Source organism: Acinonyx jubatus, chromosome X, assembly GCF_027475565.1.
Source record: "Acinonyx jubatus isolate Ajub_Pintada_27869175 chromosome X, VMU_Ajub_asm_v1.0, whole genome shotgun sequence".
Lineage (NCBI taxonomy): Eukaryota > Metazoa > Chordata > Mammalia > Carnivora > Felidae > Acinonyx > Acinonyx jubatus.
Genome location: NC_069389.1, coordinates 20,265,025 through 20,290,040, shown reverse-complemented (window position 1 = coordinate 20,290,040; position 25,016 = coordinate 20,265,025). Strand labels below are relative to the sequence as shown.

Genomic DNA, 25,016 nt, shown 5'->3' with positions numbered 1-25,016 from the left:
AGCTGGATTCATTTTCATATAATCTCCTCACTTCCACCAAAGCGTGTGACTTGATGTTTTTGTTTTCCACTTCGTAATTCATGCACGTTGAACCTGACATAAGTGTAACAGGGAGCTGACGGCGATTTAAGCTGGCATTTAAGAAGAATAGCAACAATAATAATAGGTTAATAGAAGCCCCGTGAATGATGTGTACAGCCTGTTGCCAGCCAAATGATGCTGGAAGCCTATTCCTGGTAACTGCCGGCTTCTGGGCTTCATGTCTAGTGTCTGATTTTGATGGTAGGCACAGTCACATGACACGAAATCCTACTGTACCTCCAAATTGTTCAGTTACGCGGGAATTGTTCTATACTGGGCTTAAGACTAGTGGTCTCATTCATTGCCCTCTGTGGGCAAATGGGGGACTGGTGCACCCTGTGTTAGGCACTGTGCTGGTGCCCTATGTGTGTGACCTCGTTTAACCAGGCTGCAGGCCTGTAAGATAAGGATCACTATTCCCTGTGTTAGAAATAAGGAGACCAAGAATTAAGTAATTCCCCAAAGATCAAGCACACTGATAAAGCTGGGATTTAAAGTTAGGTTTGTCTGACTTGTAAAGCCCCATGTTGCCACTACACACAGTCCCCCAGCATCAGTGAGCAGAGAATCACCTGCTCAGGCTTCCGGGGGAGTTGGAAGCAAGGTGTTTGTGCATGCACTTTGAAAAATGCTGTATTTAGCTCTCCCGTGTCACATTGTCCGCCTTTGGGACCAGGAATGGAAACAATTTCGATGTCTAGGCTCTTGGTAGTAAATTTAGAAACTCAAAGTAAAGATTTTTGACCCGGCGTACCTACTCCTAGGAAACTTGTACATATGGCCACAAAAGATGAGTAATAGGATGTTCTTAGCAGCATTATTCGTAATAACTCCAACTGGAAGCTACCCAGATCCCCGGCAGAAGGAGAATGGATAAATAAATTGTTGTATTTTCACACAATGAAATGCTACCTGGCAATGGAGCATGAAGAGTCTACAACTACCTGCAAAAATATGGATAAATCTCACAAACAGAATATCGAATGAAAAGAAGCCAGTAACAAAAGAATATGCATTACAGGATTCCATTTCTATTAAATATTTTAAAAATAGGCAAGCCAATCTGTGAGGTTAGAAGTCAGGATAGCAGAAGGAGCACAGGACGGATGCTGGCAGTGGTAGTTTACTTGATCTGGGCGCTGCTGTGTATGTTCATTCTGTGCACGTCCAGAGTTCCACACTTAGGATCTCTGCACATTGCCGTATATGTATTGTTCTTTAATACAAAGTTGAAAGGTGCTGTGACCACAGTAATGGAGAGAGGGGACACTCAGCAACAGATTGAGCATTTCACATAACTCTGGTGATCTCACAGATCCCGTTCTAAGGAATGGTATCCAATCCTACCTGCAGTTACAGCTCTGGGCTACGAACAGAGCTTTGCTGTGCTCCTGGGTCAGCACCCAGTCTCGAAGAGAGCATAGGTAAGCTGCTGAACTAAACTCGCCTTGCTTCTAGTACCTTGTTTAGCCTTAGTCAGGTTATCTGTGAATTAAAAGCCATGGTGCCCAATCTATGTGTGTTTTATAACAATGGCCTGGCCACACAGTCCGTTTCTAGACTCAGAAGGAGGTGGACGGGATTGGTTAGGTAGCAAGAGGGACTCTGGATAATCCTTTTATAGGGCAAATTCTAGGAAACGACTGACCCCAAACCATCCTATCATGTTTTTTAAGGGAAGAAAAATAGAAGAGCTGTAACTAAGCTAAAGAAATCCTCCCTGTATCTGCCTATCTCTATATGAGATCTGATTAAATTAATCTACATATCCCACAGTCTTCCAGGATAGAATCCTGAGAAACAGTTTTTAAAGGTCCAAGAGAGGAAAGGTATTGAAAGGAAGACAGAGAGGCATTTCTCAAATAGGTGGGAGTTTGGGTTCTAAGAGCAATGTGGTTGGTTCATTGACAGTTAGATGTGGGGGTTTTTTTGTTTGTTTGTTTCCATAAAATACTGTTTTTATTAAAGAAGTCATCCACTCTGCACAATCAATCTTCTTTGGAACATCTTTCTTTGGAAAATCTTCTTTGGAAGATCTTCCCTTCAGTGGCTCACGAAAAAAGGGGGGGTTATTATTGAAATGGAATCTAGCAAATACCTCAGGCTGCAACATTTTAGAAATATCTGTACTTCGTCCAACTTTACAGCAAACCTCCCACACTGCATAATTTGTTCTAATGCTTGTTTCTTCCAGTCTTCAGCAATGTTTTCTATATGTCTTCTAAATATATTTGCTGACAAAGGAATGCGTTTTAGTTTGACATCAATTTTTTCCCCATGTACTAGAGCAGCCAGCTGTACTGTGGCATGAAGAGCAGGTGCTTCTGCAATGGTATGAGACTTTTGGTTTTTCTTTATTGAATTACAGAAATTTGAAAAAGGCTTCTGCCATTTATCATTACATGCAACAGTATTTTGTGAAGGCCTGGATTGAGTATCACGTCTTGAAACGTCACTGAAAAAATCCTAGAGATTTTTCTTCATGTTCTGGATGCTTTGCTTTTAAGTATCATGGTAATTACAGTAGCTTCGTATGATCGTAACCTAATAACTCAAGGTACAATATACGCTCCAGGTGAAGTTTAATGCTAATGGCAGCAGATATTTCAAATAGTCCTCTTTGTGATAATTGTCCATTCAGCTGTCTTCCTGTTGATCTGATTAGGTCTTCGTTGTTCATACCTGATAACGTGGCTGATGCAAGACACCTACAAAGGGCTCTTGTTCGCTTGTGCTTGTATTATTTTCGCTTTCCTATTTCATTATGGAAAGTGTTTTAAGCCAATTGGTGATCCTGTGAGCATTGGTTTAGTTAAAACTAGGTAACATAATCTATAAATGCCCTTTACCAGGCCCACGCAAACTGCATTAAATTACAATAAGCTAAAAGCAAATGAAAATGTCAGGGGATCCAGACCCCCCTTCTCAGCTGTACACTTTGCATGTTTCCTTAAGGACACTTCACGGACGTGATGTTGACAGAGATAGGGCACTGTATCAACCTGCATGTTAGAATTAGATGTCAGTAACGCGTCTTGTTTTTTAACATGAAAAATAAATCTAAGCCCAAGTGTTGTTCTCTAATGGATTATATCGCCTGTCCCACATTAGAAATCCCTGGTCTCCAGATTCTACATCTTGCCCTTGGATCCAGCAGTGAGGGGGAGGACCGCATTTTCAGGCTCCGTGTTTGGCCTCTTATAGAAATGCTCTCTTGAACTGCTTTTTGGTTCTGAGGCTGTGCCTTGCCTCATAACGGTACTTTGAGCAAACAAAAAAAACAGGGTTTTCTTTATTAGGGCGTTGTTGTTGAGTATGCTGGTCCCACTACCGAGCATCACCCAGCATGCCCCTTCCGGCAGCACCACTGGAGCAAAGGCTATAAAATTTGGCCTCAGGAAACGCCGTGCTTCTCCTCAGGATCTATTTTGGTTTTTTGCTTACGGACGATATTAACTTTGTCTCTCTCTTTGCTCTGACTGCTTAGAGCTTAAAGTCATTTTTGTGATCAGCCTGAAATGTGGAGAAGTGGGATAGGGATTCCTGTATGCTTGTTTCCCTTCTGACCTTTGTTGAAACCGTATTTCCTCCCTCAACCCAGATCTTGCAACTATTCAACTTTCAAATCTTTTTTTTTTTTAAGTCACCTCAAGTCCTTTGAGGAAGAAGATGGGATATGAATAAGATATACGATTGTTATTGATGTTCATTATGAACTCCTTAAGCTCAGTTGCTTAAGAAAAATGGACTTAGGGTATGGACTTTTTAAATCTTGAGGTAAAAATGATTCTTTTCTCTTGTCAGCATCCTCTATGCATTTCGTGAATCTAAGATGCCCTTGATTATGAGATACAGTCCCATTGCAGAGATGTTACAATATCAGAAAATTGCCGATACTGGTTTTAAGACATTTCTCATAAGACCCCTCTCCTCATCTCAGAGATGTTAACATGTGGGGGAAAACATACATTTTAGGATAAATGAATGTATTATTTAGAGTACATTTCAGAAAGTGACACATGGGTGGTGTGGGGGGTTAGGGCTTGTGGGCGGTCAGTGTTTTAGGGAAGCCTGGATCCCTAGACCATAATAACATTTCTGATCTTGGGTCGCTGGAAGGGCAGAAATTGCTAGCCTGACCTAGGTGCAGGTGTTCACACATTGGTTTAAAAAATGTGACTATAAATGACATACATTGTACTGTGACTATAAATGACACAGCTTTTGTAGAGGCTAATTCACCAACACATGTTAAAATGTTCTGCAAATATTTATCTCGAAAATGTTCATACCCCTGGTCTAAGTAATTCAGCTTCTAGGCATCTATCCTAAGGAAATAATCTGAGGCTCAGAGCTATGTTTAGAATGTTACTTATATTACTAAAACGTAAACAACTTCATATTCAACAACAGAGAGATATCTAAATACATTACGGTTTTTCTGTTCAGGGGCATGCTGTATAGCTATCAAAATTAGCGAGAGTTAAATGGGAAATAAAATGTGTGCCTCCTGCTCATGTGGCTGTGTACCTAAAGCTTCTCTAAAAAATAAAGTCTATTAAAAACAATGGGAGGGTGTTTTGCAAGAGTATGGACTCTTGAGAGGGTGGGGGGCTGTCACAAAGTGGCCATGGCTGGTGCAGTTAGAGCAGCTGGGGTCTCATTATACATCCTACTTGGACTGCTATCATTGGCGTTGGGTAGGCCAGGCCTCGGGGAGGCTGTTCAGCGTAGCCGATGACCAGTTACCCAGAATCCTTGGAAAAGGAAATGACTTTATTGAAGGGGCCATTCTTCAAATGTATCTTACTGCTTAGCTTGCCCATTGCCTACTCGTTCTCATTTTGGGATACCTGCTAATCTCTCCTCTCGGGCCCTGCACCAACCAGCATTGGCCTCCAGGCCAACCAGGGCAGCTCCTTTCACAGCTAAACTTGATTGGCCTGTATTGTATTTCCTGGTGCCACTTGCACCTTCAAAATAGAAACATGAACAGATAAATTAGGTGCTCCTGCTTCCCTCCTATCTTTTTAATTTAACATTCTCTCTCTGAGATATGATGCCCCTACTTTTCATTGTCTTGCCTAAAAGAGTAATGCTTGGGAATTTTAGGCTCAGGGCTAGGGAGAATGGGAGATAGAACCACCAGATAATACCCTTAAAATAGTGAGGTTGAAGTCTAAATGACATAATAAAGTAATCATGACATACTGAGTGGAAAAAACCGTTCATGTAGATAGGATTCCAAAGTTGTTAATATGTATGCATATCAGAAAGCCCTGAAAGAAATATAGAGAGTGTTAACAGTGGTTATATTTGGAAAGTAGAATTATTGGTGAATTTTGCTTTCCTTTCTTTATTTCCCCAAGTTTTCTGTAGGATATATCATGATAAGAAAAAGTTATGCATTATATTTCTTATTTAGTTTAGTCTTTATGAATAAAATCATTATCAATAATTTTCTCTCCAGTTTCTTATCAATAATTATTTTCTCTCTAAGGACTTTAAATTCCTCCATTCAACAAATGTCTTTTGAGAACCTTCTGTCTGCCAGATACTGCCCTAGGAATTAGGGATATAGCAGTGAGGAGGATACAACAGACCAAGTCCCTGTTTTCTTTTCTTTAAAAAAAATTTTTTTAATGTTTATTTATTTTTGAGAGAGAGGATTAGACAGAGAGAGAGAGAGAGAGAGAGAGAGAGAGAGAGAGACCAAAAGCAGGGGAGGGGCAGAGAGGGAGGGACACAAAGAATCCAAAGCAGGCTCCAGGCTCTGAGCTGTCAGCACAGAGCCCTATGTGGGGCTCGAACTCACGAACTACGAGATCATGACCTGAGTCGAAGTTGGACTCTTAACCAACTGAGCTACCCAGATGCCCCCCAAGTCCCTGTCTTCTTAGAGCTTTCAGTATTCAGGGGAGATTGGCCATAAATATATAGTGTCTCCTTATTAAACAACCAGGACCTTGCCTCAGCCTGAACTCATGCCCTTAGCTGAATGAATGAATTGAGTCTAGTGGCTTTAAATAGCATTTATACTGTATGGTTTCTTAACCTGTATCACTAGCTTAGTTCTCTGTCCCCAGCTTTAGACTTGTAAATCCAACTGCCTACCTGATGTCTCCACTGGGAGATCTAACAGGTATGTCACACCAAATGTGTGAGAGCAGAATTCTTGATTTCTCCATCCTGACTGTCCCACTCTCACACCTACTCTTCCAGCATCTCCCCATGTTAGGGAGTGGTGATGCCATATTTCCACGTCTTCAGGCCAGTGACTTTGGAGTTACCTTGACTTCTGTCAGTTTTTTTTACACTCTACATTCAGTAAATTTCAAATTTTGTTTATTCAAAATCTATCCAAAATCTGACTACTTGTCACTACCTCCCCTGCTCTCACCCTGGTCCCAGCCTCCAGCTACCTACTCTTGCCCAATGAGTACACCAGTTCCCTTAGTGGTTTTCTTGCTCCTGCCTTTGACCTTTTAGAGTTTAACCTCAATGTAGCAGCCAGGTGGTCCCATTAGGACTAAGTCAGGTCATCTTACTCCCTGTGCAAAACTCTCTCATGGCTCCCATCTTCCCAGTGGAAAGCCAGTCTTTAGAGCATCCTAAAAACCCCATACCATTGGGTTCCTCCCATCTCCTGCCTTGTACCTCACCTTTCTGGCTGTATCTCCTACTACTTTTCTTTTTTTGTTCACCTTCTCCAGGCATACTGGCCTTCTTGTTATTCCTGGAAGAAGCTGGGCATGCTACTGCCTCAGGGCCTTTGCACTTGATGTTTCCTCTACCTGGAGAGTTCTTTCTCCACATGGCTCAACTGATCCTTTATATTGATACATATATCAGCTCCCTTGGCTATCCTATTTACAGGTAAACCCTGTGCATTCTTTATCCCCCTTCCTTGCCTTTATTTTTTTCTAAGCACTATCACCTTTTAACATACTACGCATTTCACATTCTTTTTTGTTGTTGTTGATTATCTTTAAGGATCACAAAGACAGGATCTTTTTGGTTTTGTTTTTGTTTTTTTCCTGATATATCCTTAGAACCTAAAACCAGTGCCTGGCACACAGCAAGCCCTCAAGTAGTATTTGCTGGATGTTGGAAAAGTGAATAGAGAGTAGATAGTATGAAGATAACTTAAATTGTTTTTGAAAGCTCAAATAAATTTTAAATGTTCCATATACCTTAGAATAATATCATTTAGCAGTTAGTTTATAAATAATAGTTGTTATTTTTTTTAATGTTTATTTTTTTTTTGAGAGAGAGAGAGAGAGGGACAGTGTGTGAGTGGGGGAGGGGCAGAGAGAGAGGCAGATACAGAATCTGAAGCAGGCTTCAGGCTCTGAGCTGTCAGCACAGAGCCTGACATGGGGCTTGAACTCACAAACTGTGAGATCACGACCTGAGCTGAAGTCGGATGTTTAACCGACTGAGCCACCCAGGCGCCCCTAATAGTTGTTATTTTTAAAAGTACTCCTCTTTTCCTGTTAGACTCCTTTTCCCCTCAACATTTGGAACACCTGATCCTGGATTAGATTTCCTGCATCTCTGAATTCCCAAGATAGGAGATATTTCTTTAAATTTATTTTAAAATTAGATAAATTGTGGGGTGCCTGAGTGGCTCAGTCGGTTAAGTGTCCGACTCTGGGTTTTGGCTCAGGTCATGATCTTACGGTTCTTGAGTTCAAGCCCTGCATAGGGCTCTGCACTGACAGTGCGGAGCCTGCTTGGGATTCTCTTTCTCCCTCTCTCCCTCAAAATAAATAAACAAACTTTAAGAATAAAATAAGATAGGGGGCCCTGGGTGGCTCAGTCGGTTGAACATCCTACTTCGGCTCAGGTCATGATCTCGTGGTCCATGAGTTCGAGCCCTGCATGGGGCTCTGTGCTGACAGCTCAGAGCCTGCAGCCTGCTTCGGATTCTGTGTCTCCCTCTCTCTCTGCCCCTTCCCCACTCATGCTCTGTCTCTCTCACTCTCAAAAATAAATAAATGTTTTAAAAAAATAAAAATAAATAAAATAAGATGAATTGTGTAAGTGTGTTCTCATGTAAAAATAAAATAACAGGCACAAATGGAGTGAACAGTAAAAACATCCTTTCATCTCTTCTGCCCATGTGGTCTTCTTCCCCCAGTTAATAATTTGTTGTATATCCATCCTTCTTGGCCAGTGCTGTCCAAGAGAACTTTCTGTGATAATAGGAATGTTCTATATCTATGCTAATACTGTAGCAGCCACTAGCCACATTTGGTTATCAAGCACTTAACATGTGGCTAACGTGACCGACAAAATGAGTTTTTAATTTTATCTCATTAATTTCATGAAATGTAATTTGAATTTAAGTAAGCACATGTGGCTAATGACTACCACATCGGACAGCACAGTTCTAAACTATTTCTACAATTAGCTATTTTTCTCTCTCTCTCTCTTTAAGCATACGATATCATACTATACAACATGTGTACATATTATACTTCTTTCTCTGTCACTTGCTTTTTGCATTTAGCAAAATGTCCTAAAAATTGTTCCTGGTCTGTACATACATATCTGTGTCACTGTTTTCAGTGTTGCCTATTACTTCATAATATGTGCATACCATACTTGGCTAAATGAAAAATAGATCTTTCTTGGTGCCGAGCAATGTGCTAGGCCTCCTTTGTCTCCACTCCACTGGCATCTGTCAAGCCTCTGCAGCAGCTGCCTGGGCTGAGCCTCTGCATAATCACAGACAGAGTCCAAGAATCCAGGGATTTACATATGTTGGGCCTACAGTCAAGTGTAAAATCTACCGTTTCTTCCCTGTCTTCAAAAGACTAACATAATTTGATCCCAAATAAAATCATGCCTTAAAAACTATGTTCAACTGGCAAACACAAACCTAACAGAATGAGACTGAGGACTGAGATTTTGTGATGTGTTTTTCTAATTCTGAATTTGCAGTTCAAAAGCTGGGGAGTCCTGAGTCAAAAGGGCTGCCTGGGAAAAGTCGATTTGTTTCTGAGGTCCTGTTCTTATCTCTTTCGCGTATCCTGGTGAACCAGTTGTAACGTTGCTATAAAATTCTTTCCTACTGGAGGACATGGTTATGGATGGTTATGACTTTATTAACTATGAGTAATTCACTTTTCAATTGATCTCTGTGCTTCTAACATGCCTCATCAACATTTGCTAGTGAACATTTATTGAGCCTGGCAGCCGTACTCTTATATATACTGTATCAGCCAAGGCCCTGTCGAGACACAGACGGCTCATTCTAAACGGGAAATATGAAAAGAGGTTAATAAAAGGGACTATTTACCAGGGTGCGGGCGTTTCAGGAAACCTCAAGGGATAGTATGCACCCTAGGCCTGGAAATGTTAGGGGTTGTCACTCCTAGGCATGAAGGAAGGGGAGAGTGTGGTCGCCGGAACTTGGCAGGGCACTGTGTGAAGAGGGGCCTCTCACCACAAGCTGTGCATATCGGTAAAAGGACAGAAACAACACATGCTTCCTAGCAGTGAGGAGGCCAGGTGGAAAGATACCCTAAGGTCACTCTTGCCCTGCCCTCTGGGGTTTTGCTTACTTGTCATGGATCCAGCTCAACTTGAAGCAGAAAGGCAATGTAGCCTATTGGTGCACTCCATACCAGAAGCCATCCAGAGAGGAGTAGAGAAGAGCAGGAGAGAGTGGATTCTGGAGAAATAGAAGGAAGATATCACTTAGACATACATCACTTCATTTACTCCTTACAGTAGCTTCATGAGGTAGATTATTTTATTGGATAATCAAATAGGTGAAGATACTGAAGGTGAGTTTAAGGACCAGCAATGTTTTTAAAAACCATGTTTAAAAAATAAAATGGGTGTCAGCTTGCTGTCTGATTGATCCAGTTGTCAATGCGGGAGTACCGGTTCTATCCCCCACCCTTTGTTTACATTCAACTGACATTTGCATTGTATACTTTATGTAATGTCCAATTTAAAAAATAATAATAATTATTTATTTTAAGTGATCTCGACATCTAATGTGGGGTTTGAACTCATGACTCTGAGATCAGGAGTTGCATTCTTTTCTGACTGAGCCGGCCAGGTGCCCCATGTAATGTCTAATAGCTTTTAAGTAAATATTTGACAATGACTAATTGAACGCATTTTGCAAATGAAATGTCCAACATCTAAAGTCCTTCCCTTTAAAAAGCATGACGGGAGGGGCTCTTGGGTGGCTCAGTTGGTTAAGGGCCAACTCTTGGTTTTGGCTAGGGTCATGATCTCACGGTTCCTGAGTTTGAGCCCCGCATCAGGCTCTCTGCACTGACAGTGCGGAACCTGCTTGGGATTCTATCCCTCTCTCTCTGTCCCTCCTTCACTCTCTCTCCCTCTCAGAATAAATAAGTAAACGTTAAAAAAAATGTAGAAAAAGCATTATGGGAATATGGCTTTGGTATGATACAGTACAGTTTATATAACCAGAACCTATATGACAAATAGGCAACGTATTCACATGCAATGACTCGGTGTTCTGAAATCCTAAATTAGGTAGAAAGAAGTTTAATTGCAGTCTTGCTCCAAGTCTGTGGTCTGGCAAGGTCCTTGCACATAGGAGGTCCAGGGTTTGGGGCCAGCCCTCTTTAACCCTTTAATACCCTCCATCTTTCCTGCTAAACGTAAAAATTTCATGTGACTTCCAGCCCTGAATTTGGAATGTGGCTACCTAGGGGGGCACAGTCTATCCTCTGATGATCTATACCAGTTCAGAGGCTTAATTTAGAAAATTTGTATGTTGAAAAGGGCAGGGTTTTCCCCCCACATATTAAATTAGTGAAAACTGAATATGCCTTATCAGACTAAAACCTCCTCCCATTTTAAAAGCGCCATGCTTCACCTTTGAGGATTGCTGCCCCAGAGCCAATTCTGGTCCGTCCTTCCTTATTTCTCTCCTATTTATGCACTCTCCAAACGTCTAGCTTCATATGAAATACATAGCAAGTGTTAGTAAACATTCAACAATGTGATCTGGCTGATGTGGGGTCTAAGCCGCAGCTTGCCAGTAACCAAGTCTCTGTCAGTCATGTGACCTACCACACCAAGTCTGGGTGAAAAATAGGGTCATGTCCTTTTATTTTTCTATTAATCATTTTCCCCCTTCTTCTTTAATTACCAGGCAGTCCATTGTGTCCTTTTTGAGGCCCCTCTATCCGAATGGCCTAAGAATCCAGAGAGTTTCCTCAGTTCAAAGGGAGCCAGAAAGGTAACGGAGTCTAAGGGACATAACACTGCTGCTTCCTGCTGCTATTTGGTGTCACTGTTGAAGACAGGTTCTGTTTGAGTGGAGACAGCATCTATCTCAGACTTACAAAATTAAATGAGCTGATACGTTTAAAGTGCTTAGTGTGTAGATGGTTACATGGCACTCTGTAGGCACTCAAAGACTGAACTATTATGTTACATTATTGAGCCTCAGTTTTAGGACTTTCTTAGGACCTAAACCAGAGGATCCCTAGAAACACTCTAGGTCTGCCAAATGGTAAGGAATAGTTGGGGGCCTGGGTCCTCTGCAGGCTGTAAGTATATGTACAGCTTGGAGTCCAGGTTGGACCAGTCCCTGCCTCTCTTGGGAGCCTCTTGTTAACTTAGTCCCATTTTCCTGTGGTTGGTCTGTCCCTTGTAGGTGGAGGAGACAGAACCCATGTAGTTTAAAATTCCTTAGAAATCAAATGATTTATTCTGGCTCAGAGAAGAAGGAATCCTGGGGTGTTTGGACTGAAACAATATTGGCTGAAGTCACAGGGCTGCTGGGCCTTAATCAACATCTTCCTGAATGTAGAGCTTGACTCTAAACCTAGGGGGTAATCTACCTCACTTTGGAAGGCAGTGTTCTGGCAGTGTTCACAACAAGGCTGTGGCTCAATAATTTTTGCATTCTCCCTGTTTCCAGCACGGTGCCTTGCACATACCAAGAAATACCCCTTCTCCATGTCAACTGATGCACACACATGTACACATGTGCACACAGGCACACCCAAGCTCACTGAGGAACTCCGTCTGCCTTCCATCTCTTTGCTTCTCTCTTTTTCCCACTTTTAGGCCACAATTCTTAGTGTGTGGATGATTACATGGCTCTGTGTATGCACTCAATTAAGAAGACAATACAGGGTGCATTGAAACCTGTCTCCAACTTTGAGTAACTATTCTTGCTTTACAGCTTTCTCTGTCTCTGCTTTAATTACCAGATTTCACACCTTCTAGAACACACCTTTCTTGGAAAATGGGAACACCTTATCTTTTTTTTTTAAATATGAAATTGATTGTCAGATTGGTTTCCATACAACACCCAGTGCTCATCCCAAACATGCCCTCTTCAATACCCATCACCCACCCTCCCCTCCCTCCCACCCCCATCAACCCTCAGTTTATTCTCAGTTTTTAAGAGTCTCTTATGGTTTGCCTCCCTCCCTCTCTAACCTCTTTTTTTTTTCCTTCCCCTCCCCCATGGTCTTCTGTTAAGTTTCTCAGGATCCATATAAGAGTGAAAACATACGGTATCCGTCTTTCCCTTTGTGACTTACTTCATTTAGCATCACACTCTCCAGTTCCATCCACGTTGCTACAAAAGGCCAGATTTCATTCTTTCTCATTGCCACATAGTATCCCATTGTGTATATAAACCACAATGTCTTTATCCATTCCTCAGTTGATGGACATTTAGGGTCTTTCCATAATTTGGCTATTGTTGAAAGTGCTGCTCTAAACATTGGAGTACAAGTGTCCCTATGCATCCGCACTCCTGTATCCCTTGGATAAATTGCTAGCAGTGCTATTGCTGGGTCATAGGGTAGATCTATTTTTAATTTTTTGAGGAACCTCCATACTGTTTTCCAGAGCGGCTGCACCAGTTTGCATTCCCACCAACAGTGCAAGAGGGTCCCCGTTTCTCCACATCCTCACCAGCATCTATAGTCTCCTGATTTGTTCATTTTAGCCACTCTCACTGGCGTGAGGAGGAACACCTTATCTTTTTAATAAGCTTTGCGACTGGCACATGAAGGATCTCCAAATAGTAATTTATTTCAGATCGTGTGAAGAAGATTCACTGCCCACATCTATTAAAGGTTAATGACTCATTAATAAAAGCTAATCCATTTAGCTATTTAGGTTGTATCCTAAAAGTTCATTCATGGGTCAGTTTGCTTTGTTTCTAGGGGGAAGTCCATTATCTATTATTATAATATGTAGTATTATATATTATGATATGTAATAATGAACACTAATAGTAATAATAATTGCCACAGTTTATTGGGTACCAGATACTTTATATACATTATTTCTATGGCGCATAACAACCCTGAGAGATAGTTACCCATTTTACAGATAAAACTGAGCTTCAACAAGTTAAGGAATGTCTTTTTAAAAGTACACAAAGTCCAATGCATTTCTTGTCCTAGAGACAGCGCCTGCTAAAGGGGCATGACAGGCCACCCCATCACCTCCCTCTCCGTTTCCAGTCCCTTGACCAGCCGCAGCCTGCGGGCCGCAGGTGGGTGTCTGATTCAATGCCAGCCTATCCTGGTTGTGGCCTGCTCTGCAAAGATGAGCTAGGCCATTCTGATTCTCCTTTAGGAATTTGAATGGGAAGGGATGTCTGGATGGCTGAGTCGGTTGAGCGTCCGACTTTGGCTCAGGTCATGATCTCAAGATTGGTGGATTCGAGCCCCGCAACGGGCTCTGTGCTGACCATGGAGCCTGCTCTGGATTCTCTGTCTCCCTCTCTCTCTGCCCCTCTTCTGCTTGCGCGCGCACGCACATTCTCTCTCTCTCTCTCAAAAATAAACATTAAAAAAAAGGACTTTGAATGGGGAGACATGGAAAGAAGCAGCAGGTGGGTTGGAACTGAGGCTGAAAGACTCCATAAGAAGTTAATGAAGGGGTATTGGGAAGGGAAGCCAATGTCACACGTGAGCTGCCAGTTACGGGGGAGTACAGGTGAGCAGAGACTTGGCTGTAGTGGAAGGATACAGAATAAATGGGAGTGGGAGAGAAAGAGTCACGTGCAGAGAGCCAGCCAGGTGGGTGCAGAGCACTGTGGGGCCAGACACTGCACCTTGCCTACCTTTTTCCCAGTACTTTCTGTGCCGGGATAGCCTTAAAGTAGTCCTTCACCTCTTTAAAGTTTTTTAACGTTTATTTATTTTTGAGAGAGAGACAGAGTATGAGCAGGGGAGGGGCAGAGAGAGAGGGAGACACAGAATCCGAAGCAGGCGCCAGGCTCCGAGCTGCCGGTACAGAGCCCGACGCGGGGCTTGAACTCACAGACCGCGAGATTGTGACTTGAGCCGAAGTTGGACGCTTAACCGACTCAGCCACCCAGGTGCCCCATTCCTTCATCTCTTGAACTGGTTTGAACGAGTGTCTGTTCCTTTCAACCAGAAGAGCCAAATTAGAATACATAGCCCGCGAATGCTGGCGTGGGGATTCTGTGGCCTCTGCTCTGTTTGTGGCCTCTGCTCCGATCACTGCACCCCTTGCTACATTACAAACAAACAGTGGACCCAGGGTTCCTGAAGACATGTCACTAGTCTTGGTTTGCTTTCAGAGCTGTGTGCGGGGAGGTGGGGGTTAAGAAAGTCTCAGACAACTGGAAGGTATCCAAACAAGTCTGGGGCAGAACTCCAGCTTCCAGGGCGGAAGGTGCTACAATGGGGAGAGGGAGGGACATGGGACAAGGATTGCTTCTTGGCAGTGCAGAGGAGGACTAGGCTCTTCCAGGACAGGAACCGGTCTTCCCCCTACTTGTATCTCCAGTTCTAAGATTGTACCTGACTTATATTTGAATGAGTGAATGAATGACTGATGAATGAGTGAATGAATAAATGAATGGCAGAAATGGGTCATGGCCCCTCTGTAAACACATGGATCAGGGGCACCTGGGTGGCTCAGTCGGTTAAGCGACCGACTTCGGCTCAGGTCATGATCTGGTGGTCTGTGAGTTCGAGCCCCACGTCGGGCTCTGTGCTGACAGCTCAGAGCCTGGAGTCTGCTTCGGATTCTGTGTTTCCCTCTCTCTCTGCCCCTCCCCTGCTTGCACTCTGTCTCTCTCTCTCAAAAATAAATAAAAACATTAAAAAAAATAAAAAAAAATAAACATATGGATCATATGGACTCCCCAAGTTAGGGAACACCAGTGTATACCTAAGAAGCAATTAATTCATGGGACAATGTGAGTAATGTGTACAGTGACTAGTCACCTTCAGCTTTAAAAATACCAAAGATGATACAGTGATGACCATGATGATGACATAGCTCAGAGGCTATGGACAACTCTCGATTGCATTTGCCCTGTTTACAAAAATACCACTCCCTTTGTCTTCCTCTGGAGAGAGTGAGGTTTTCATTTTAAGAGGCTGACTAAAAGATGCAGAGCCACTTCCTGGGCAGGCTTCCAAGTGACTACGTCTCTCTCTCAGCGCTCCCCAGCTCCCCAGAGCCCCAGCCCAAGCTGCCTGGGGCGGGGCCTCCAGCCGTGGGTGGCTATTGGAGCTACCCGGGCACTTCTCTGCAGCTCGCCAGAAAGGCTGTGCCTTTAGGCCCTCCCGGGGCTCTGGCCTTTGCATTGAAGTGACGTCAGAGTTTGTGATTGGCCAGGCCGGTGTGTGTGAAATACAGGCGATGTCTGCCACACTTCTGAGTATGGCATTTCTTCCAGCCGGGTGCCCCAGGGTGTGGGTAAGTCGAAACCCATACAGTCTGCCCTGCGGGGGTGTGAAATGTTCACAGCCCAGCATGACTCTCCAAGGGCGTGACTTAGCAGATTTTGTAATCCTGCTGGACCTCAGTTGCCTTTTCTGTGAACTAGAGATGCTATTATCCTATATTATAGAAGGAAAGAAGACTCTAGCCATCACAGGCTCTTGTGGGGCCCAGAAGAGAGAACCTGTCGAGAGTATCTCCCCTGGTACCTGGCACGTAGTAGACGTGAGGCACGCTCATTATTTCGGAGCATCGGTCAAAAAAAAAAAAAAAAAGGTTCCAGTGACAATGTCCCTGTTTTTATTTCTCACAGCAAAGTATTTCTCTGAAAGACTCAGTAGGTGTGTTCTTCTTAACTGTACTTGTATAGCCAACAGAAATAAGACTTTAGGGGAAGTTGGTGCCAAAGGAAAGTTTGTCAGACTATATTCCCTTTCTCTTTTTCCCTTCTAGACCCTGACTGCACCTGCCCCATTTGCAGATGAAACCAGCTGCCAATGCCAAGCACCCCATGAAAAACTGACCATTGCTCAGGCCCGCTTAGGAACACCAGGTGAGGCTGGACTTCTTGTTCTCCGAGTGGGCCCTGTCCTGACATTTAAAGTAGCAGAGAGGCCCATCGTTATTTGAGTAGCACTCGCTTTTGATCGGAGAGTTGAATTCAGAGATTTATAGCACAGTGCAGAAAGAGAAGCATCTACACTGATAAACTAGACCAACCAGAGATACAGCACGGGTGGAGCCCCAGCTTTGCCATTTACCAGTTCGACCGCCTTGTGCAAGTCATGAGAACGGTCTTGCACCTGTGTCTTCAGGTGCAAACAGGGTCAGTGATACCTGCCTGCTTCACAAGGTTTTGAGGATGACAAGATTTGGTGAAAAACACCAGAGCAGTTTTTAAACCGTGAGGCCTTCTACAAACCTAAGCTATTATAATTATCACTGTGTTCACAAGTCTGTGTTGTCAAAAGTTTCTCCAGGTGTGCCCTAAATTAAAGAGCCGGGGCTCTGAGCTAGAAGTTTGTCCATTCGTTCACTCCTTTATACCAGAGATGGCGAGGGAAGAGATCGAAAAAGAACTATCAAGTACCATCTCTGTTTCCCGAGAGCTCAGGCATGCCTCATCTCAATGCACGTTACTGGAGTGTGCTTTGCAGATACTGTGATCTTTACAAATGGAAGATTTGTGGTAACCCGGTGTCGAACAAGTCGACGGGTGCCATTTTTCCAACAGTATTTGCTCACTTTGTATCTTTGCCACATTTTGGTAATTCTTGTAACATTTCAAACTTCTTCGTTATTTTGTTTGTTCTGGTGATCTGTGATCAGTGATTGTGACTCACTGAAGGCTCAGGTGATGGTTAGCATTTTTAGTAAGTGTTGTATTAATTTAGGCATATACATTGATTTTTAGATACAATGCTATTACATGCTTAATAGGCTACAGCATAGTGTGAACATAACTTTTTAAAAAGTACTCTCTATACCCAACGTGCAGCTTGAATTTACAACCCTGAGACCAAGAGTCGCGTGCTCTCCCATCTGAGCCAGCCAGGTGCCCCTAAACATAACTTTTATATGCAGTTGGAAACCAAAAAATGCACTTGATTAGCTTTATTGTGATACTGGCTCTATTGCAGCGGTCTGGGACTGACCCTGCAATATCCCCGAAGTACACCCATAGTTAAAGAGACAACTTGGTATGAGATAAAACCCCCAAATAATATGCGTGCATGTGCTCAGGGGCTCAACCTTGCCACACAGATTACTGAAAGTTTTAGGAAGGACAGATTGATTTGGCCTGGAGCAGTCAGGCAAGACCTTGTAGCTGACCTGAGCTGATTGTTGTGGGAGAAGATTGGGACAAGGTGGGCAGCAAATGGAAGGGTACTCCAGGCAAGTGGAACAGGAGTAGTGAAGGCACAGAGGTAGAGTGCTGTGTGGGAATAAATGAGTGGCGTTACAGCTGATGGGGATGGAGTGAAAAATAAGACTAGCTGAGCAGGTCAGCCTGGGGACACTGAAGACGGCATAACTCGATGGTTTCCACTCACCATGGCAAAAACCAAACATCAAACCAAACAATAGAATCCATGGGACAAAGGACAGCTTGCTTAACAATAGTAATAAGAATGGGTAGTTATTAAGTGCTTACTCTTACCAAGTTCTTTAGATACATCATTGTCATTTGACCCTCACTCCTCTATGGGATTAGTACTTACAGAATTTCCCAGTTGAGGAAATGAAGGCTATAGACAAGCCATGAATCTCGCATGGCCAACAAGTGGCAGTGGTCCTCTACTGGACGTGCCTGGGAATCACCTGGAGGGCTTACTAAACCAGATAGCTGGGCCTGGCCCCCAGAGTTTCTGATTGAGTCCCAATGGGGCGGGGCTTAAACATTTGCCTCTCTAAACAAGTTCCCAGGTGCTGCTGCTGCAGGGGGACCCACTTGAGAACCACGGGTGGGTAGTTAAGCTGGGATTTGACCTCAAACCGTGGGTGTTCCAGCTTGATCTCGGTCGTGACACCCTGCTTCCTTCGAAGAATAGCTTCAAGACAGTGAGGTGAGGAGGAGGACAGGCAAAGTTAATAAGCTTTGAGAAAGGTAAGAAGAGGCTTGGGGAGGTAGCTCAGAGCAGCTACACCAGGGGTTCCCGGACTTACGCGTGCAAACAGCCACCTGGTAAGTTTGTTCAAGAGGCAGATTTCCTGCTCACTCTCCCTTACCCCTGAATCTGGGCTGGGGCCCAGACGCCTGCATTTTTTAACTAATAGCCGGGTGGTGGTGAACTTGGTGGTCTACAGACCATACACTGAGAAATGCTGATCCAAGCAATAAATCCAGCACCTAGAGACATTCTTGTCAAATACTGTGTGCTCAGTAAATATTTTGTGAGTGACGGAGTGAAGGGATGGGAGTTTGGGACAGGAGAAGGAACTTGCCCTCTGGATATAAAATCAGAGAGTTGGGTGTGATGCTCTGAACCAGCCTCAAGCTGATTGGGTGAGACTGGGCATCTGTACATTGTCTAACTGCCAAGCAGTTTAAACCTGGAGAACCAAGCTAGGATAAGACGGTGGTGTATTTTGAAATGGCTCTGTCCCGGGCTCTGTGGAACATGGGTCACCACAGGAGGCGTGAGATGGAGCAAAGGTGAACTCTTAGTCTTAGAAGAGAAATTCTCCGTTATCTCAGGTGATGACCCTGGGAGGTTATCCGAGAGGATCGGTGATGTTGATGGGCACCTGGGGACACAATTCTGTTAGAAATTCCTTTATTTAGAACGTCTCACATCCATATTAAAATGCAGTGAGACGTTAGCTCTTTGATTACCCACAAGGCACATATTAGTCTTAGATCACTCTCTAATAACCACTATTTTATTAGAGTAGTGGTCCTCCTATCTGCTTAGAATCCCCTGCATTGTTAAAGCAGACTTCACCTGCAAGGTTTCTGATTCAGTCGGTCTGGGGCGGACTCGAGAATTGGCATCTCTAACAAGTTCCCTGCTGTTGCTAATGCTGCCTGTTCTGGGACCTCACTGCAAGAACCATTGATCAAGGGTACCCGTTGGTAATGGTTGGAGAGAATGACAGGGAGATTATCCACATATAATTGTGAGAGCATTATACTGTTAGTAGAAAAGCTCAGAGAATTTTTAAAAATCTGCTGTTTGACTACTTTTTAAGAAAATAAGAAGAACATCACTGCTTTTTTGGAGTGTTTGGTAATTTTCAAGACTAGTAAGCAATTACCTTTTTGTGGTGCTGTCTTGAGCGTTCCATCAAAAAGACAAAGCAGACCCACATTTGGGGTTTATAATGTACTTCACGATTATAGCTCTAGTTGAAGTCTTTATCTCCTTCACTAGCCCTATTTGATGACTTAATACAATTGCCTACAATATGGTTCACGACCTTAGGTGTACCCAAACAGGGGTTGGCGTATACGTTCTAAAAGTCGCAATGACAAACTCTGCTCATCACCCTTTGCTCCTAGAGGACGTCTGTCAGGCCACAAGGGTGATGAAGCCACAAGAGGAGGAACACGCTAGAGCAACGGGAATTGGCCCCTTTGATCTTAGCTCAGCTAGTGCGTTTGTATAACTGTGAACCTACAGGGTTTCGTACGTATCCGGAGACCGCGAATCTCTCCTCTGTCTTCACACAAAGTCCAAGTGATTATTTCATAGGTCCCTTTTCAGTAGAGCTGCCTTTTTTCTTCAAAGGAAATTTAGTTCTAATTGCCTATTTTCCCTCTCGAAGGGGGATTTGTATTGTTCCATTTCCACGGTGTGTAGTTTGCCAAATTAATTTTTCAAGAACTACCTTAATGAATTTTGCCTTATTTGTGTGCACCTGTACTATAATTTACTTAATTTTTCTTTAAATATACTTTTTAAAAAATTTAAATTTAATGTATTGAGAAAGTAAACATCAATCACTGTCAGTAAATGCTGGGCTATAAGTAGAAGGAAATTAGAAAGTTTACATAAAGCTATCATAAACTTGAGAAAATATGTAACTATTAGATCTTTAAAGATTAATTTTTCTGCCACCCTTCTTACACATCAGTTGTACACAAAAACAATACTAGTTACCATAATTAGTAGATGTTTAGTACCAATCTCTCTTTTTAAAAAATTTATATTGGAATGTAGTTTTCTAGAAGGCACCATGAGTTCGAAGAAAGGGCAATGAAGTTTTGTTTGATTTTTTTTAAGTGTTTATTTATTTAAAAAATCGTTTAATGTTTATTTTGGAGAGAGAGACAGAGAGTGAGCAGGGGAGGGGCAGACAGAGAGGGAGACACAGAATCTGAAGTAGGCTCTAGGCTCCAAGCTGTTAGCACACAGCCCGACATGGGGCTTGGACCCACAAACCACAGGATCGTGGCCTGAGCCGAAGTCAGATGCTTAACCGACTGAGCCACCCAGGCGCCCCGGTATGGTTGATATGTTTTTAAATTCTTTCCCATTCTAGGGACATGAAGTAGTATATCACTCCAGCTTTAATTTACATTTCCCCGATAACCAGTGATATTGAAGATCTTTTCATGAGCTTATTTGCCATATATATATATATGTTTGTGTGTGTGTGTGTGAAGTGTCTGTTCAATTTTCTTGCCCTTTTCAAAATGAGGTATTTGTCTCATTATTGAGTTTTGGCAGTTCTTTTGTATTCTAGACACAAGTCTTAGATATACATTTTGCAAATATTTTCTTCCAGTGTATGACTTCCCTTTGCATTTTTGTAAAAATGTAAAGATGTGAGTTTTGAAGTAAGGCCCATTTTATTTATTTATTTATTTATTTATTTATTTATTTATTTATTTAGCTTTACGGTGTGTCCTTTAGGGCCCTATTCAAGAAATTTTTGCCAAACCCATACTCACTAAGATTCTCTCCTGTTTTCTTCTAGAAGCCTCACAGCTTTAGCTCATACATTTAGGTCTATGATCCATTTGGAGTTAATTTTCATATATGGTGTGAGATGTGAGGCAGGCATAGCCCCCTTAACCATTTCATTTTTGTATAAGTGCTGAATAAGTTAGAAAATTTGGAGTATAAGATCCAAGCAGTTAAAATGATGAGATTTTCCCACAGTGCTATACTGTGGTCATCATTTGCATCCCTGATTCTCAAGCACATATTCAGCATCCTTTTGGTGTTGGGTGTAGTTTATTATATTAAAATTATTTGAAACTTGGCAATCAGCCTGTGGTGTACAGATAGGCATTTTATCAGAACATCACATTTATCTGATTGACTTTACTCTGTCAGTTCAGGATTAATAGGAATTTATTTGGAATACTTGTAAAAATTTATAATAGTCTGTGGGAAGAAAATTTATGATGCCATTGTATTTATTTTCTATGCTGCATAACATATTGCCACAGAATTAGTGGCTTAAAACAATTCAGATTGATTATGTCATAATTTCTATGGGCTGGGAGCCTGGCTTAGCCGAGTCTTCTGCTCAGGGTCTTACAAGGTTGTATTCAAGGTGTTACCCAGGGCCCATTTCTCATCTGGAGGCTTGATGGTGATAGATCTGCTTCTGAGCTCACACGGGTTGTTTGCCTGCAATGGTAAAACTAAACATCTAGCTTTTTGCTGGTTGTAAGCCGGAGGCCACCTTCAGCTCCTAGAGGTCACCTGCAGTTCCTTACCATGTGACCCTCTCACAACATGATAGCTGGCATCTTCAAAGCCACCAAGAGAGAGTGAGTCTGCTAGCAGTATGGAATCTTCTCTACGATAACATAATTATAGGAGTGCCATCCATCGTGTTTGCCATATTCAACTGGTTAGAAAACTTCCAGGTCCCCATCACATTTCAAAGGGAGGAAATCACACAAAGGCATGAACACCAGGAGGCAGGGATCCCTGGGACCCACCCTAAGGTCTCTCCACTATGGCCGTGGAATAGTTGTGTTCTCACTTGTGATCATCACAAAACCCCCAGCTTCACAGGCCAGTGGTTCCCAACATAAATGCCCTTGAGAATTCCCAAGTGCCTAAAAGGATGTCCAGAAAAACCTGAAACAAAAGATCAAAACAAATAAGCATACAAACTAAAAAAAGCCACACTGTATTTAAAAAGTTATTATAGAGCATTTCAAACATACACAAAAGTAGAACAATATAATGAACCTTCGTGTGTCTGTTATCTATACCTAATGCCCACCCACCAATGCTGGTCTTGCCCCCGCATGCCCGCATCCTCTGCCCCCTCTTGAATTATTTGAAACAATGTCCTAAGCTTTCTATCATTACATCCATAAGTATTTCTGTATACATGTCTTAAAAACCCAGTTTTTCAAAGCATGACCCCTATACCATTATCACACCTAAAAAATAACAGTAATTCTTTAATATCACCAAATAAGCAGTGTTCCAATTTCCAGTTACCTTATGTCATCGTTTATTTATAGTTGTTTTGAACCCAAATCCAAATAATATCCATACGTTCGCTATGTTGGAAAGTGTTTTAAATCTCTAATCTGCACGCCCACTTCCATCTTTGTCTTTTTTTTTTTTTCTTGAAGTGCTCCTTTGTTGAAGAGATTGGTTTTGGGGGGGGGTGTTTTTTGTTTTTGTTTTTTTCTTTTGGGCCCACATGGTTTCCCAGTCTGGAAATTGCTGACACACTACAATTTTAAAAAGTGAGCGTATTGCAAAATCAACCCCACAAATACTCTTCAAAAATTTACTAAATGGTCTTTCTCTCGGTAATTATGTCATCTTTCTTTACTTTTCTTTCCTCCCTGCTTCCTGAATTCATTTATCTTGATCACCTCTGAATCAATAACAAAAAGTTTTGCAAAACTGCCATCTGCTTTCCTCTGGGATTTATATCTTAAAACAAATTTTCCTCAATTGAATTCAAATTGAATAAGAGCATTGAAACCAAGGATCCCTCATTAGACAGTTTGTTATTTCAAAGCATTTTCTATTTACCATGGCTTATTTAGAATCCGGTATAATCCTGTGAAGGCAATTCTGTTTGTTCAAGATGGTGTATAATTGGGAATAATTGCAATTCCCTATCTGACATAAAGTCTCTTGAGTTTTTTTTTATTAGAGAAATTTAATTTATTAGAAACATTGTACCATCTGAATCTATTAATGGAACATTCCTTTTAATTTATATTCCAAATTAATGAGGTTATACTACATCAAGAAATCATCACAATTTTAAATCTGTCTTACAGATCATTCAACAGAAGTTTGCATTGATTTCTTTTTTTTTTTATTTATTTTTACAACATCATTAGAATACATGTAGGTAGTTTTAAAAATCAGTAGGACTCTTAGGTTTTTTTTATAAGCCTAACAACTCAACAGTCCCTTTCCCTACCTGCCCTAACCCTGATTCTTATTTCCTTTAGACACTAAGCATTTGACAATCAACTTGCCAAAGTGTTGTGGACTTCTCTCATCTACTGTCATTGCCTTTGTTGTTTCCTCTGCCCTTGGGGAATTAAACCTTTTAATTTTTTACAATTTTTTTGGGGGGGGATTGTACCTTTTTAAATCTTTCTCTGTAATTCTTGTATTTGGGAAGAAGTAGAGATAAATGTGTATATGTTCAGTTTGCCATATTTAGCTTGTAGTTTGCCATATTTTCACTTTGTAGTTCCTTTGTTGAGAGTCCAGAATGGGTAAAAGTTGTCACTCAACCCCTCTCCCCACTGTGTCTCCATCTTACTTGAGGGGGTGGGTCTTTGGGCTTTCTCAGCCAAGTGTCATCCTGTAGTTTCTGGTACAGTCTCCTGGCTCCCAGGAGCTGTGATAAAGTGTGTCCCTCTTCATCATGGAATGGCTCCTCCCAGAATACCATATGCCACAGTGAGAATATCTCTTGAGGCCACTTCACTCTTGACCTTTCTCCCTCAGAGGGACTGTAGTGTTGGTCGCTGGCCGGCAACCCTGAGGACCACCCCCACATGTAACTTTTGCACCCTGATTCTTCTGTCTTTGGGGCACACGCCCTGCCCCCATCCCTTATGATGCCAGAGAGGTTAGGTAGTGACCTTTGTACAGAGTATGCTGGTAAATGTTGAACGGTTGGCCCTCCAGAGGGAAATACGCCCAGATTTGTAGCATTTGCCAATTGCTGTGGTGTAAATACTACCCCAGCTGATTTCAGGCTGCCAAAGTGACTTGGAGTTGGGAGGACAGATGCACACCAGTCTCTCTAAGCAGAATGAGCAGACCCCTGCACAACACTGCCTTTGGGCACAGGTCTTGGGAGCCCTCACTCAGCGCTGCCAGACTCAAGAATGAAGTAATTGCATGCACCAATAAGAGACTGATGGTACACAGACCTTGTGTTTTATCCACATAAACTTTCTTACAGTGCTCAACTGATGTTGGAAGAATCAGGTAACTGGGCTTCCTTACTCTGAAGTTCTGTTGATGATACTTTCTTTCTCCCACAGTTGACAGGCCTGTCAGAGTTTATGCCGATGGAATATTTGACCTCTTCCACTCAGGTCATGCAAGGGCACTTATGCAAGCAAAAACACTGTTTCCCAACAGCTACTTGTTGGTTGGAGGTAAGATTTGCTTTTTCTCTTTGTCTAGAAAATTCCTTTATAATGTGCTCCCTGAAAAGGACCCCTTTCAGAGTTCCATTATTAAAATCTCACATTGTTATTACTCCCAATTCAGCCAATACTGGCTCACTTGTTT

General features: G+C 42.3%; 1 protein-coding gene across 17 annotated transcripts in view; it reads left to right on the top strand.

Annotated features, from left to right (window-relative positions):
* The window catches only part of PCYT1B (phosphate cytidylyltransferase 1B, choline), a 133,095-nt gene that overhangs the window by 43,951 nt on the left and 64,128 nt on the right, over positions 1-25,016 (top strand). For 6 of the 17 annotated variants that reach the window (XM_053202191.1, XM_053202186.1, XM_053202193.1 and 3 more), the window contains exon 2: positions 24,764-24,880. In XM_053202191.1, coding sequence (XP_053058166.1) covers positions 24,764-24,880 — 117 coding nt within the window. Of the gene's footprint in view, positions 1-11,230; positions 11,318-15,579; positions 15,790-16,266; positions 16,367-24,763; positions 24,881-25,016 lie in introns of those variants that run through there. The other 11 variants (XM_053202184.1, XM_053202185.1, XM_053202194.1 and 8 more) reach the window with 3 other exon arrangements.